The sequence below is a fragment of the Gorilla gorilla genome, chromosome 2, assembly GCF_029281585.2.
Source record: "Gorilla gorilla gorilla isolate KB3781 chromosome 2, NHGRI_mGorGor1-v2.1_pri, whole genome shotgun sequence".
Classification (NCBI taxonomy): Eukaryota; Metazoa; Chordata; class Mammalia; order Primates; family Hominidae; genus Gorilla; species Gorilla gorilla.
In genome coordinates, this window is record NC_086017.1 from 55834669 (window position 1) to 55850382 (window position 15714).

General features: G+C 46.9%; 2 protein-coding genes across 2 annotated transcripts in view; one reads left to right on the top strand and one right to left on the bottom strand.

The window, feature by feature from the left end:
* Window positions 1-15714, bottom strand: part of FYCO1 (FYVE and coiled-coil domain autophagy adaptor 1) — a 77613-nt gene that overhangs the window by 23895 nt on the left and 38004 nt on the right. The window contains exon 14 of the mRNA XM_004034000.5: window positions 13449-13593. Coding sequence (XP_004034048.3) covers window positions 13449-13593 — 145 coding nt within the window. The remainder of the gene's footprint in view (window positions 1-13448; window positions 13594-15714) is intronic.
* Window positions 2760-9896, top strand: CXCR6 (C-X-C motif chemokine receptor 6). The gene has a single exon (XM_063703737.1). The coding sequence runs from the start codon at window positions 4680-4682 to the stop codon at window positions 5706-5708; it is 1029 nt and encodes a 342-aa protein (XP_063559807.1). The 5' UTR covers window positions 2760-4679; the 3' UTR covers window positions 5709-9896.

Consider the following 15714-nt stretch of genomic DNA (forward strand, 5'->3'; position numbering starts at 1 on the left):
AGGGTGTTTGACAAGGCTCAGGCCATTCTAACACTGCCCTATGGACCTGTCTTGAATGGCATGGTTGGTTGTCCCTGGGTAAAACTCAGCTCTCAAAGCTTAAAGATTCCTAAACGTCAGGCAGGGTTACATTAAATTGCCATCCTGCCTTGAAAGGTCTCTTTCAGGAAGACAGGTGCATATTTGGCTCAGTCTGTTCCTTTATTCATTTGTCCACCATTCCCTACATCCATCTGTCCATCGGTATGTAGTCTATGCGGCCTCATGGTTCATGCCCATAAGGAACACCTCACTCATTTGTACCAGTTTGGTAGAAAGGACAGTCTGAACGAATTCATTCAAAAAAGGCCTGCAAACCTACTAGAGGTCTTCAGATCTTTTATCAGGGCCCCCTGGCACAGCTCCATACTCAGAGCAGGGCAGGAAGCACTGGCTTTGCAGCCTGACAGTCCTGGGTGACTGCCGGGGATGTGTGTTCTTGGGCAAGTGGGCTAATCTCTCTAATCTTCTGTTTGCCTATCTGTACGTGACTAGGATTAGATGGCTGTACATAGAAGCAACCAGCATAGGGCCAGGCTTGCAGTAGAACTGAGTGTTAGTCTCTGGATCCTGAGGCTGCTCCTGGTCCCTGCTCCCAATGCTTGACATTTGCCCTTAGGAAGAGCCACATGAGAAGGTTTGCCTAGCAGGTGGGTGAGAGCAACAGCATTGGAGAGAAGCAGCCTGAATGGGAGTGCAGAGCCAGAGAAGGGAGGCCAGGCACCTCCACAAGAAGGCAGCTGCTTCTGGGAAAGCAGACATCAAGTCCATGCCTCTCCCTAGTACCCTCTCCACTACAAGGCACTGGGGCATGTGACCCAGGCTGACATGCTTCCAATTCCTGCCTTCCAGCGTTATTTCCCAGAAGGGTCAGTAATGTTAGATCATGGAGACTGACAACTAGAACTGTACTGAGATCAAAGTAGTCAACATCTGGGGAATTCCAGGAGTACAGAGGGCAGCCCAAGGAAACCAGATGATTCCAGCCAGGCTAGGCAGGGTGGGTGGGCACTGCCTGCTGAGTGCCTGAGTGGTGTGGGCTTAGGAGGTGGGGCTGCACCAGGCCCTCTGGCAGACTCATCATCATGCTGTTGATTGGTCTGGTAATGACAGAGACCTGAGTGTGTATCTTCGATTTTCCAGTTTCTAGCTGTGTGCACAAGGGGTTGTTATTTTGGCTATGGTCCTCAGTGTTCTCATCTATAAAGGAAGGATAATATCCACTGCAGGGCTGCTATGGGGCTTAACAGCTATCACATATGCTGGAGCTGTATATGCACACAGAACCCAGCCCATACCATGGACTCAGCATTGGCCCAGACCCCAACTGTTCCAAAAAGATGTCTGACTAGTGAATTAAGTAATTTTAAGGTACAAATGCCACCATCTTCGGTGGATGGCCAGAGCCAAACCTCCTTATTGTTCCCCTTTAGTTTAAGAATAAAGCCCGTCAGGCCCTGACAGAAGAATCAGCCCCAAAGCAGAATGAAGGGAGTGTGGGGTATCAGTCACCCATCCATCTCTGACCCACGCGTTACACAGGGGCGGGTTGGTCATATGGATTCTGATCTGAAGGACGGGAGTAGGGGGTGGGTCTCTTATAGTAACCAGCTGAGGGCTCTTAAAAAATGTTCAGCGGAAACATGAACCACATCACAGAAGTAGAGGCAGACCTTGCTTCATGAGCAAGCTCATCTCTGGAACAAACTGGCAAAGCATCTCTGCTGGTGAGTCATTTGTCTTACTCTTTATATTGAAAAGAAGACAGGGAGGACTAACCCCAGGTATTGTTGGTATTCTCAGATTCCTGTCTGTAGTAGGGTACAGTGCAAAATGCCAGGCTATGGAGCTCAGCTGCTCTTCGTTCAAATTCCATCACTGCCATTTGCTGCTGTGTGGGTTAAACTGGAGAAACATGAAAACTACTGAACATGTTTCCAGGCACACAGTTAGTGCTTGTAGGCTGATGGTACTGCTAGTAATGGCATAGTCAGACCCACCCAGGGAGATAAGGAGAATCTAGTTATTGTCTATATTTGCTCAATGAATAATCTCTGTTTTCATTTATTTTGCATAAGACAGGCTGTTTTATCAGATTATCATTTATGTTCTTATTTCAATATAAATCAATATACTACTGTAGAAACTTTGAAAACTATTTCAAAAAAAGGAAGAAATAAGTCACCCATAATTCCACCAGCTGGAGGCCAACTGTTAATAAAATGTGATCATTTTTTCCAGGTTTCTAAAAGTACGGTCAGTCAAAATCACATAGTTTATCATGAACTCTTAAGTGAGGGCCCACAGAATACATGGCAGAAGGATTCAAGGGGTTCATGGACTCCCAGAATTGTAGGGGTGTTTGTGTGTGTGTGCGTGTGTGTGTGTGTGTGTATATACACATTATTTCTGAGAAAAGGTCTGCAGTTTTTAGGAGATTCTCAAAGGAGTTTATGGTCAAAAAAGGTTAAGAATCACAATTTTATACCCTTTTGACATCTATTTGTTGTAATAGTAATAGCTAATACTTATTTTGCATATTTACTTTGTGTTTACACTGTTCTTAGCAATTTAACTGTATTGCATTTTCCAAAATCAGTAAAAATACTTCCTAAACATTTAAGTATATTCTATTTTATGTATGAATTGTAATTTGTTTCATCATTATCAGACTTTTACACTACTTCCAAAGTTGTAGATTTTTTTTTAATTTTCAGAAAACAAAATAGGATTTTAATTATAGAGGATAAAGAAATGAATGTTTTTAGTTCGCCTAGAAGGGAAAGTAATTTTTCATACTCTATTTGCACAGCACTGTCCAGGCCCAATCTATTTACCAATTATTATACATCAAAGTTTACCAATTATTACACATGAATTTGCACAGGTCCTTTGAGGAAATGTGTAATGGCAGCATAAGGGACCAGCAAAAGCTGGAACAGGAAGATACCAAAAAAAGGCAAGAGCGAGTCAAGCAATAATGGGGAGCTGAACATTATTCTTAAGAGCAAAGCCACCTGTTTCATATTTTAAATGATGAAAAAATATGTTTTTGCCCATGTGAATCAATAACACATACACATCATCTGACCTACTTAATATAGTGCCCCAGAGAGCTTGTGAGGGGCAGGATGTCTACTGGCTGACCTATCACCCTTAGAGATCTAACAATTGTGATGTAAGGGCAAGGATTTTTATTAAGCAGTCTTAGCCCAAAGGCAGCATCCTTCCTTGCTAGAGAGAAAGGGCACTTTGGTCCCTGGAAAGACAGAGGCAAGCAGCAGCATCGGAGACACTGCTCCCAGTCAGGACTCAAAGTCAGGGACAGAAGTGTTTCTGAGTGGATTAGGAAAGGTAACCTCATCGTTTATATGCACTTGTCTGGTCAGGCAATATTTTGACTTTGCTGGCAGAGATTCTGTCCAAACACCTGCTCTTCTTCATACATCTTCTAGAGGTGCTGGCCAGACATGGCTCCAGGTCACTGGAAATGAGCTGCTGCATGTTGAGTATCTGCAGTCCAGTAGCAAGGGCAGACTTGGCACTCATGGGCTGATGTTGCCGCAGCTGCCCCTGCTCCCACACCACAGGTTACATGATCCCTTGTCCTGTCCGTGGTCTTTGGCAGGGTCACAGGGCAGAGGGAAGGGTCAGAGAGAAGTGACATCTTGAAGGGCTGGTGCCCTGGGTAAGAAAGGTTGCCCATCTGGCATCCCATTTCAATTGCGTCTTCTGCTTGTTAAATGAGGCCCCTAAGTCCTAACCTGCCAATCACAGGAGCTAAGGCAAGGTTCCACTTTGGGGAAATCTACCTTTTAAGAGACTTCTTGCTCAGAAGTCTTCAGGAAATGAGGCTCTGATGGTGGAATGCCATAAACTGTGTTAGATGATGAAGGGGAAAGTTTAGTTGGGAAGTGAGGAGAACCACCCAATGCTTTAACCATGAAGCCAGCTCAGCCAAAGTGCTGGACAGTTGTAGGCTTTTCTATGCTTTGTTTCCCCATTAGTAGCCTTTGAAAATCTATGCAATTGAGGGGAAGTAAAGGCAGGAAGGACTACCTACCCAGGCAGAGCAGTCTTGCCATCCCCAAACACCTGTGGTCTCCAGGAGTCTCCTTGATAGTAGGGGCACTTGCTTTAGCTTTCACAATTTATTAGGAAATGGGGCTCAGGATGGGTGGGCAACTGTGGTGAGGCAGGGGGAGATGAAAACAGGCATGTCCCATTGATGGGCTCATATTATCAGTGGGCTCAACCATCCATCATCAGTGTTGCTCTTCCAAACAGCACTGTGCTCACCTGGCAGCAAAGTGACTTTTGCTTTCAAAATAATTGAGCACAGGATTTTATGGAATGTGCTTAGGGGTCAGTTATGAGTTGTCTCCCAGATGGGTGAGGTCCTGAGAATTTTCAGGCTAATGGAGAGTCCTCATCCTGTCTGAGCAATTTCCCCTCAGAATTGGTTATCTTCAATACACTGGACTGTGCTGTTTCTACACATCCCAGTGGGTGGGTTTAGAAGATGACTATTTGCCCCCTAAATGTGGTCAATGGGACAGCAGGAAGACAAAGAATGCCTTCCTCAGCCCCAAATATAATTCCTGGGTTCTGACTCACAGGTGTTCATCAGAACAGACACCATGGCAGAGCATGATTACCATGAAGACTATGGGTTCAACAGTTTCAATGACAGCAGCCAGGAGGAGCATCAAGACTTCCTGCAGTTCAGCAAGGTCTTTCTGCCCTGCATGTACCTGGTGGTGTTTGTCTGTGGTCTGGTGGGGAACTCTCTGGTGCTGGTCATATCCATCTTCTACCATAAGTTGCAGAGCCTGACGGATGTGTTCCTGGTGAACCTACCCCTGGCTGACCTGGTGTTTGTCTGCACTCTGCCCTTCTGGGCCTATGCAGGCATCCATGAATGGGTGTTTGGCCAGGTCATGTGCAAGAGCCTACTGGGCATCTACACTATTAACTTCTACACATCCATGCTCATCCTCACCTGCATCACTGTGGATCGTTTCATTGTAGTGGTTAAGGCCACCAAGGCCTACAACCAGCAAGCCAAGAGGATGACCTGGGGCAAGGTCACCAGCTTGCTCATCTGGGTGATATCCCTGCTGGTTTCCTTGCCCCAAATTATCTATGGCAATGTCTTTAATCTCGACAAGCTCATATGTGGTTACCATGACGAGGCAATTTCCACTGTGGTTCTTGCCACCCAGATGACACTGGGGTTCTTCTTGCCACTGCTCACCATGATTGTCTGCTATTCAGTCATAATCAAAACACTGCTTCATGCTGGAGGCTTCCAGAAGCACAGATCTCTAAAGATCATCTTCCTGGTGATGGCTGTGTTCCTGCTGACCCAGATGCCCTTCAACCTCATGAAGCTCATCCGCAGCACACACTGGGAATACTATGCCATGACCAGCTTTCACTACACCATCATGGTGACAGAGGCCATCGCATACCTGAGGGCCTGCCTTAACCCTGTGCTCTATGCCTTTGTCAGCCTGAAGTTTCGAAAGAACTTCTGGAAACTTGTGAAGGACATTGGTTGCCTCCCTTACCTTGGGGTCTCACATCAATGGAAATCTTCTGAGGACAATTCCAAGACTTTTTCTGCCTCCCACAATGTGGAGGCCACCAGCATGTTCCAGTTATAGGCCTTGCCAGGGTTTCGAGAAGCTGCTCTGGAATTTGCAAGGCATGGCTGTGCCCTCTTGATGTGGTGAGGCAGGCTTTGTTTATAGCTTGCGCATTCTCATGGAGAAGTTATCAGACACTCTGGCTGGTTTGGAATGCTTCTTCTCAGGCATGAACATGTACTGTTCTCTTCTTGAACACTCATGCTGAAAGCCCAAGTAGGGGGTCTAAAATTTTTAAGGACTTTCCTTCCTCCATCTCCAAGAATGCTGAAACCAAGGGGGATGACATGTGACTCCTATGATCTCAGGTTCTCCTTGATTGGGACTGGGGCTGAAGGTTGAAGAGGTGAGCACAGCCAACAAAGCTGTTGATGGTAGGTGGCACCTACCTGAGCTGGGTGCCCAAGCTCAGAAGGCTCTTCTGACTACTGGGCAAAGAGTGTAGATCAGAGCAGCAGTGAAAACAAGTGCTGGCACCACCAGGCACCTCACAGAAATGAGATCAGGCTCTGCCTCACCTTGGGGCTTGACTTTTGTATAGGTAGATGTTCAGATTGCTTTGATTAATCCAGAATAACTAGCACCAGGGACTATGAATGGGCAAAACTGAATTATAAGAGGCTGAGAATTCCAGTGGTCCATGGAATGCTTGAAAAATGTGCAAAACAGCGTTTAAGACTGTAATGAATCTAAGCAGCATTTCTGAAGTGGACTGTTTCGTGGCTTTGCATTTTAAAAATGAAATTTTCCAATGTCTGCCACACAAACATATGTAAATGTATATACCCACACACATATGTCATATATTACTAGCATATGAGTTTCATAGCTAAGAAATAAAACTTTTAAAGTCTCCAAACTACTTTTACACTTCAGCACATTCTATTTTAATGTGGTATGCCTGGAATATACAAAAAAGTTACTTTTGGGCTCAGAGCCCGGGAAATAAGTCGTAAACTTTCATGGCAGTGCTCTATCACGGAAATGGAATACACCAGTGATAATGACCCTGCTCTTTGACTGTGGTTTCTAACCTCCTGTCCAAAGTGTGGGGCACATTTGTTTAACTTCCAGAATGTGGTCACAGGATGAGGCATAGTTTTAAATGTCAGATTTTATGCATGTTTATTAAATCCTGGCAGTCTGTTCAATAGGCTTAAAGATGTTTTTTGGGCTTATGTGTTCCAAAATCACTCACCAAAATACGGAGAACCAACTGACAACAGCTAAGTAGAATGCACAGAGAAGTAGGCCAGAACTGACTTAACAGTGTGGTTTTGGGGCTGAATAGACGAGAGTTGAATCCCTGCCACTCACCAGTTTGTAAGACCTTGGGCGAATCTCTTAGCCTCTGAGCACCTGTTTCCTTTCTTTTTGGTGAAACATGGATCATAACAGCACCACCTCTATGGGTTGGTGTGAATACCTGAGACAGTGCATGTAAAACACTTGGCACAGTTTGCATTTGGGGAGAAAAGGTCCAAAAAATAGCAGTAGTTATTATTTCTTACAAGAACTGGTGACACAAAATGGAAGCCCTCCATGTCAGCTCCATGGGTTAGCGAGGTGAGGGAGGGTTTGTATCGTGCCTTCCAGGTGTGTGGCATACCATGTGCACCTGGTGCAGCTGAGCACAGGCTGGGCCTTTCAGAGCCCACATGATCCTACCTACTGTTTCATAAACATGCCTAAATGCATCTATAAGCAGAGTTTTACTGTACTCAGGCCACATGGACCTCCGAGTGCTTCCTCCAACTACAAAATCTGCCCTTTTAGGGTGACAAGGCTGACATTTATCTTTTAAGTGGCTTTCAAAGAGAGTTTCTGTCATTCCCCCTTTGTGCATTCATGTTAACCTGGAACACTTCTGACAGAGGGGCCACTAGTCCCTGGTATCCCTGACAGTGTCCCGGTCCAAGGGACAGAGGCAGAAGTAGAGTCAGGAGACAGGGCCCTGCAGCATCTCCATGAGTCCCCATGGAGAGATGCAGAAAGGTGTGATGAGAATGCAGGCTCTGGGCTCACTCTGACAGTGTTCAGTGACAGCTAGACCACCATGTACCCCTGTGCAGGGGATGCAGTACCCCTGACCCAAGCCCTGGTTCACCACCTACACCACTGGCTCATGAAGGCCTTCCCTCCTGGGGTGCTCATGAGCACGGCCAGCACACTGCAAGCACCATGCTTGGGCCTGCCTGGCCACAGCAACAGAAAAGCAGCGCTGGGACCATGGGGCTTTCCCTGACCAGGTGCTCGCCCCCTCCCAGGGTCCCTGCACTGGACTTTTGTAGCTTAGGAAAGCCCTGCCTGCCTGGCCCCAGGAACAGCACAGCAGCAAAATCTTTCTTTGCCTTCCCTGCCTCCTCAGCCACTAATTGATCCTATGCATCTGGGCCCTTACCTGCCACTCTTTGGAGTAGATGTCAGTTTTCCAACCCCATCCCCTGGATAGGGGAATAAACGCGGGCACAGCACATGCAGATTACAGAGGGCCTTCACGTCTTGATCTCACTCCATCCACACCACAGCCCAGGAAGCAGCAGATGCTGTTGGTACAGGCTCCATTCCACAGAGGAGACTGAGGTCATGTGTGGGGCAGAACCAGTTCCCAATCTCAGCCCACCCTTCTCCCTTCCATTTGGCTCTCCCTTCCGCTCGTCCACACCAGCACATGGCATCAGAGGCCTTGGGGGAGGGGATGAGGCTGGGTGTGGGCTCTGCTTGAGTCCATACTGCCTTGGTGTGGCCTCAGGGTTGGAGGGTAAAGGATGTGCTCTTTCCCTACCAAGTTCCCAACACCTGGGGGTGGCTGCAGTACTTATGGGCTCCAATCCCTTCAGAGATATGGCAGAGGCCACTAATGGCCACATCATCTGAGATGTGGGGAACACAAGATGACACTGACTCTAGGGGCTACCTGGGTGCTAGGGGCCCAGGTGTCCTCCGTAGGTGTTCTGGACTGAGGAGATGGTGCCATAGAAGGGAAAAGCCTGGAGCTACCCCTACTGGAGGGGTGGAGGCAAAGCGAAGAGGATGGGGCCCAGGAGTGGTCAGGGCAGTCACTCTGGCCTCCTCCTCCAAGGGGCTCTCAAAGCAGCACCCCCTTCCAGCTGCCTAGTCCTTGTTGGTCCCTGGTAACTAATGCCATTTTGTAGAAGGCCTGGCACTATCATCCCCATTTTCAGATGAGAAAACTAGTTCAGAGAGATTAATGCCTGCCAAAGCTCACACAACAGAGCTAGGACTACAACCTCAGTAAACAGCCTTTCTTTGCCCAGAAATGTTGGCTCCAAGAAGGTTTCCTGCCACTGACAAGCCACAGGGTACCTGTCACCTCTGTATTCAGCTGAAGGCAGAGATCTTGGGTCAACCCACGCGCAAGGTGGCTTTGTAACCTTAACCATTCACCATATCCTGTTCTCATTTTGTTTCTGAGATACCAAGCATCAAATCTCCTGGTGGGTGACAAATCCACCACAGCTCCCCTAAACACTCTGACCATGAAGCACCAGTTCTGAAGCAATTACTGGTAAAGATGCTCTGAGGGTTCAGGGAATGTTTCTGTGGGAGAGTTTAAGCTCACTTAGGGTCATCTGGGTATCTGAAGGATCTTCTTTGGGGGAGACGACTGGGCTGCGCAGTGCAAGGTACTGAGGTGGTAGCAGTAGCACACACAGCTCAGCCCCTGATGACACATCAGGAAAGCAACATAACTCCATGAGAGTCTTCCCAGGCATTAGACACTGGGCTGGGCTCGGTGCTCCATACACACAGTTCTCATGCAATCTTCCTAGCACCCCTAGGGGTGAGTGCTGTTCCAGTCTCTTCGGTATAGGGGAGGAAACTGAGTTCGTGGGCTGTACTACCTAGAGCCATGGAGCCTGGAGGTGGCAGACCAGGTATGTTTGGTTCTGGAGCTCAAGCTCTTCACCACCATACTGTCTGTTCATCTGGTAGCTGGAGGGGGAGGCTGGGCCTCAAGGAGGCCATGACTGGGTAGAGGCTGAGCAAAGGCTGAGGGAGCCACAGCCCAGTGCCCCTGCCAGCCCTTACTCCACAGGCCTGGTTCACCAGCTGCCAAGAGCTTGATTTCCTTCTCTGCCTCAGTCCGGAGAACAGCTAGACACCTGGTCAGTGTAGATGGCGGAGGGTGGGCCTGAATGACTGAAAAGGGGGTGTGCATGGGTGTGTCTGGAGGGCTATGATGAATACCATCTTTTCTCCAGAAGTCAGGGGCTGTGCTCCTGCTCTGCACCACCATTCTAGGTCTGAGCCAAGCACAGGGACCACTAGGAGGTTGCTTAGGGAGTCCCAGCATCAGGCCACATCTCCCTGGCAGGCTGGACTTCGGGACCCCTTCCTGACCCATCTCTGCCAGGAGGAGGGGCAAGGCAAACAACTTCCTTAGCCCCAAAGCTGTGTACATGTGCGAAAGAGCGAACATGAAGGCAGGGGAGATGGGCAAAATGCGGACATAGGACGGAGAGAAGAGAGCTGAACTCTTCCAAATGAATCTTAAGCCAGTGGACTGGAGTCTAAAGCCTAGTTCTGGCACCTCCAACAACAGAAGTTATCCAGCCTCCTGAGGCTTCAGCTTCTTTGCCTATAAAATGAGATAATTCCCACTCCCTGATGGGCTGCACAGGGACTAGTGAGGTCATGTGTAAGAGCAGCTGGTGCAAGGGAGGCGCTCAACAGCATCACTTTCAACAACACTACTTCCAAGTGGCCTAATATTCCTCATGAATTTAGACTTAGTGTTTAATCTCTCCCGGATCCCTTTTTACCTTGGATTTGCTTATTTTTTCCCGAAGTTTCTTGCCAGGGATGCTTACACAAATCTAGGGCCCTAGACCTCCCACACTTTCTCAGACTCTCAGTGTTTTTGGTTTAGGTCTTAAAACTTAGGAAGAAAAAGTATGTAGGAAAAAGCTACCAGAAATGCTTGGGTTTATCTCTAGCTAATGCACAAAAAAAGTGTCTGACAATGCAGCCTTTAACTGACTTGGAAGGGTGGCTCTTCACCCTAACAGAAGTGCAGGGATTACAGGTTCCTATCAGTTAGTCCCAGATCCGCCTTGGTGGCCGAAGACCAGCACACTGGCAGTTTCCTTTCCCTGGAACAGTTCCTGATTTCCCAAGACCAAAACCACACATATTTGTCAGCAGTCAGAATGCCTTCTGTTTTTGTTCCTACTGGGCAGGGGAAGGTGAGGGGTAAGCAGAGAGAGAGCTGTAGGGTAGTCACCTTCTCACTCAGGCTAGAGGAAGCAACAAGACAATTTCAAGCCGGAATGTCCTCCCAGGCCCCCAGGTTTCTGGTCCTGCTCACTTTACCACCTACCATCTACCCACCTGGCTTTCCAGGTGATGGAGGCAGAGTGTGGCTTAGTGCTAGTGGAATGGAACATGCCCCAGGGACCATTGAGCCATGGGGGTTGGGAGAACACTGCAGGCTTACATGGTCAGGGGTTGGAGGGGTGTCCCAGGAAGGAAAGGAAAAGCCTAAAGTCACAGAAGTGACGGTAGTAGACATGATCTTGGGTCTGGTGAGTTTGGTGATCAGGCTGGCTTTATCCATGAAGCTATAACATGATAAGTTCAGTTATTCTCTAGTCAGGGAACAGAGGGTTGTGGAGATACATGTAAGCCCGAAGTCCCTTACAATGGCAGCGTCATGAAGATTAAAGATATGCAGCAGAAATCCTGAATGATCAATCTGACAGATCAGTCCTAGCTCTCCTCTGAATTCTGGGCAGGAAAAGAGGGACAGATCTCAATGTTGAGGCAGGAGCATCATAAAAAATGTCCTTAACTAGAGGGAAAATGGGTCAAGAAACGTCTGGGACCTGGGACCCACACAAATTCTTTCTTGAGGTTCTGAACAGCCAGTGCTTTTTTGTAAACTGCTCTAAAGCCAGACAACAGAGACTGAGAAACACCAAGCAAGGACCTCCTTTTCTTATGGGTCCCATGTCATAAACTCTTGACATTTTAACACGGTGGCACTTTATACAACTCATATTTTTAAAAACTGACCTTGTGAAACTCTCCTTGAAAACCTTGTTGGCAAATAGCTACACTAGAAAAATGAGAAGGCCAAAGGAGAATAAGTACTTAAGGATATCCTTGCCGTGGCTGCTTTGTCCCTCTGAAGCCTGCTCTGCCTGTGTAAGCTATAGCATTCTTGCAGCAGTCAGGAAGGTTCAGTGGATCCAGGTCACTGATTAAAAGCAGCATAAAATACCAGTGCTAGGGCAAAGTGCAGGCTAGGTGAGTGGAAAGTCCCTTGGGTTCCACAGGGTACAGAGTAATAGGCCTGTCCATATTTTTCTTACTGCTAAAACTTTGAGGCTTTGAGTGGGTTTATCTGCAGCTAAAGGAACCTCTGAGAGGGCGCATCTATCAGAGACAATTGCAACTAAATCCGAGCTTCCTTTCTCATGGCATCCTTGCCAAGCCTGATTAGTGTTTCCAACAGATGAACTAAACTCACCATGCTGGAGCCTCATGGACAAAGCCAATCCAATCACCAAACTCGAGACCCAAGACAGCCCCTACTCACTGTTGCCTCTATGACTTTGGGCCTTGCCTTCCCTTCCTGGAACACCTTCTTCTGAAGCAAGCTTATCCAACCTGTGGCCCACAGGCTGCATGCAGCCCAGGACTTTGAATGTAGCCCAACACAAATTCATAAACTTTCTTGAAACGTTATGACATTTTTTTGGGGGGGTAAGGCAATTTTTTTTAAGCTCATTAGCTATCGTTAGTGTTAGTTTATTTTATGTGTGGCCCAAAACAATTCTTCTTCCAGTGTGGCCCAGGGAAGCCAAAAGACTGGACACCCCTGCTCTGATGTGTTCCCTGACAGTATTAGCCTGCAGTGTTCTCCCAACCCCTATAGTCCAGTGGTCCCTAGGGCATGCTTCATTCCATTAGCACTAAGCCATACTCTGCCTTCATCACTCAGCAAGCCAGGTGGGTAGGTGGTAAGGTGAGTAAGACCAGGAGCACAGGGGCCTGGGAGCAAGGTTTTTAAAGAGCAGCATGTTGCTCTGAGCAATTGCCAAGGGCGGCCCAGCAAGGGTTGCTGTTATAGGCTGAATCGTCTCCCCATGCCCCAGATTATTCACATGCTGAAGCCCTAAGCACCAGTACCTCAGACTGTGACTGCATTTGGAGATGAGGCCTGTAGAGGAATGATTAAGTTAAGATGATGCCGTTAGGGTGGGTCCTAATCCAATCGACCAGTGTCTGTAAGAAGAGGAGATTGAGAGACATGGAGACACACCAGGGGCATGCAACAGGGGACAGCCACATGAAGAGGCAGCAAGGGGGCAGATATCTGCAAGCCAAGGAGAAGCATCTCGCAGGAAACCAGCCCTGCCAGCACCTGACCTTGCATTTCTAGCCTCCAGAGCTGTGAGAAGGTAAATTTCTGTTATTTAAGCCACCCAGTCTGCGGTATTTTATATAGTACCCAAGCAAACTAATATAGTTGCTCAAGCCAAGAAAGACAGGCCTTAATAGTGATGCTGAAACCTGGGGCCACTGACATCTCTCAGGAACTCTCCGCAAGGCTCAACACTGACAATTTCCCGAGCGCCGATGCTCTTCAAGGCCATCGCAAGCACTGTTCCCTTAGGCAAGGACAGTCAATCCCGCTTCCAGTGTCTTACTTTCCTCATCCTTTGATAAGAAAGCACAGGGGCCAGGCCTGTAATGAGCACTCAGGAAATGGGGGTGACCTCTACTCACTGTTCAGCCACATTTGGGTCAAGAGAATCAGTTTCAGTGGGTGTTTCAGGCAAGGAGGAGCCGGACTCCTGTATCTGGCACAATTCCTCATCTGTGATGATATCAAACACAGCGTCGTCCGGTGGCCTGTAGTCTGTATTTGCTCCTGGGCAGCACAGGCAGATCAGGAGAGAAGAGACACAACACACTGTTATGCATAGGCTGGGTAAGGGCCCTTGGGAAAGTCAGAGAGTGCAGCTATGCAGAACAAGCTGCTGAGGCACAATTTAAGTGGTCACTCAACTGACAGCTATTCTGTCCAGAGTTGAGAGAAATGGTTGGTTGCTGGAACATTCCAAAAAAGTAGAGGAAGGCTTACAGACGAAATGGAATGTACAACCTAAGAGACTTCTCAAAGTCAGGGGCTTAGAGAGGTTTCAACCTCTTGCATATTCTCTGAGGTCCCTTATTTAGAAGGAAAAATCTTATTAAGAAAGAACCTAATAACAGAAAACACACTTCTATGCCACTAAATCCTTGCTCCGTAAGACACAGGCAGTACTTATTCATGTATTTTTGAAAGCAGGAGTCTGTCTGACCTGCATTTTCCCTTAATCCACTGATGCGTGGGAAAGAACCTCCCAGTGCTCAAGGGCTTGCAGCAGGCACTGGGTTTCCAACCAGGGGCCTTGTGTCCGACTGTGCAAACCACTTAGTAGGAAGACCACTGTAGAAATGTTCCTGTACCAGTCATCTGCCCACAAACACTCTCCAGCATATGTCACGGAAAAATGTGAGAGCAGGTTTGAGGCAAAAATGAAAAAAACACTGGGTGCGGTGGCTCATGCCTATAATCCCAGCACTTTGGGAAGCCGGGGTGGGTGGATCACTTGAGGCCAGGAGTTCAGTACCAGCCTGGCCAACTTGATGAAATCCTGTGTCTAATAAAAACATAAAAATCAGCCAGGTGTGGTGGCGGGCACCTGTAATCCCAGCTACTCAGGAAGCTGAGGCACGAGAATCACATGAACCCAGGAGGCAGAGGTTGCAGTGAGCCGAGATCGTACCACTGCACTCCAGCCTGAGAAACAGAGCAAGACTTTGTCTCAAAAATAAATAAATAAATAAATAAACGAGCAGACAGGAAATGTCAAAAATCAAAACAAGTGACCGCAGCACTCTGTGGTCACTAATGAGTCAGGGCAAGCCCATGCAAAGTTCCTGGGGTGTTTAGCAAGAAAAATGGTTCAGGTGAGCTTAAAGTTCCCACCTGGACCTGCCACATGACCACTAAGGCAGGCCCTGCTTTAGAAGTGAAGTTCTTCTTGTTTCAAGTCTGTGTAATAGAGAGCTTGAGGCATAGGCTGAAAAAAGGGGCCAGGGATTTTTTTTTTTTTCCATCAATTCAGCCACACTCCTGAACCTGCCTTGTAAGGCTGGCAGAGGGAAGGGAAAGCAGACAACAGGGATCTAAAATGATGTCCACTGAGAGAAACCAAAGACTTAAATAAATAGAAAGTTGTATCATGTTCATGGACTGAGTCAATTTTATTAAGATGTCAATTCTCCCCAAACTGAACTAGAGATTCAATGCAATCCCAATTTAAATATCACCAGGATTTTTTGTAGAAATTGACAAACTGATTCTAAAACTTATATAGAAAAACAAAAAACCTAGAATAGCCAATACTTTGATAAAGAACAAAACTGGAGTCACTCTACGTGATGTTAAGATGCTTTATAAAACTATGGTCATCATAACAGTTTGGTATTAGTGAAAGAATAGGCACATAGATAAATGGAATAGAATAGAAGTCCAGATATAAATCCACACACATAAGGTCAATTGCCTACTTTCTCATGGCAGCATAAAAAAAAAATAAGGTCGGTTTTTGACAAAGGTGCAAAGAACAGTCTTTCAATCAATGATGTTGAAATAACTGGACAGCCATACAAAAAGATGAATCTCTATTCATACCTTGCACCATACACAAAGATAACTGAAAATGCATCATAGGCCTAAATGTATAAGCTAAAGCTGTAAAACTTCTAAGAGACAACAGAAGAAGGTCTGTGAGTCCTTGGGCTAAGTAAAGCCAGACATGACAACAAAAAGAAAAACGTTTATGCATAACAGAAAAAACCTGATACATTGGACCTCATTAAAATGATAAACTTCTGCTCTTTGAAGACTTTTTTGCTCTTTGAAAGAAAATATAAAGATAAGCTATAGATTGGGAAAAAATACTTGTAAAATACATATGTGACAAAGAACTTGCATAGAGAA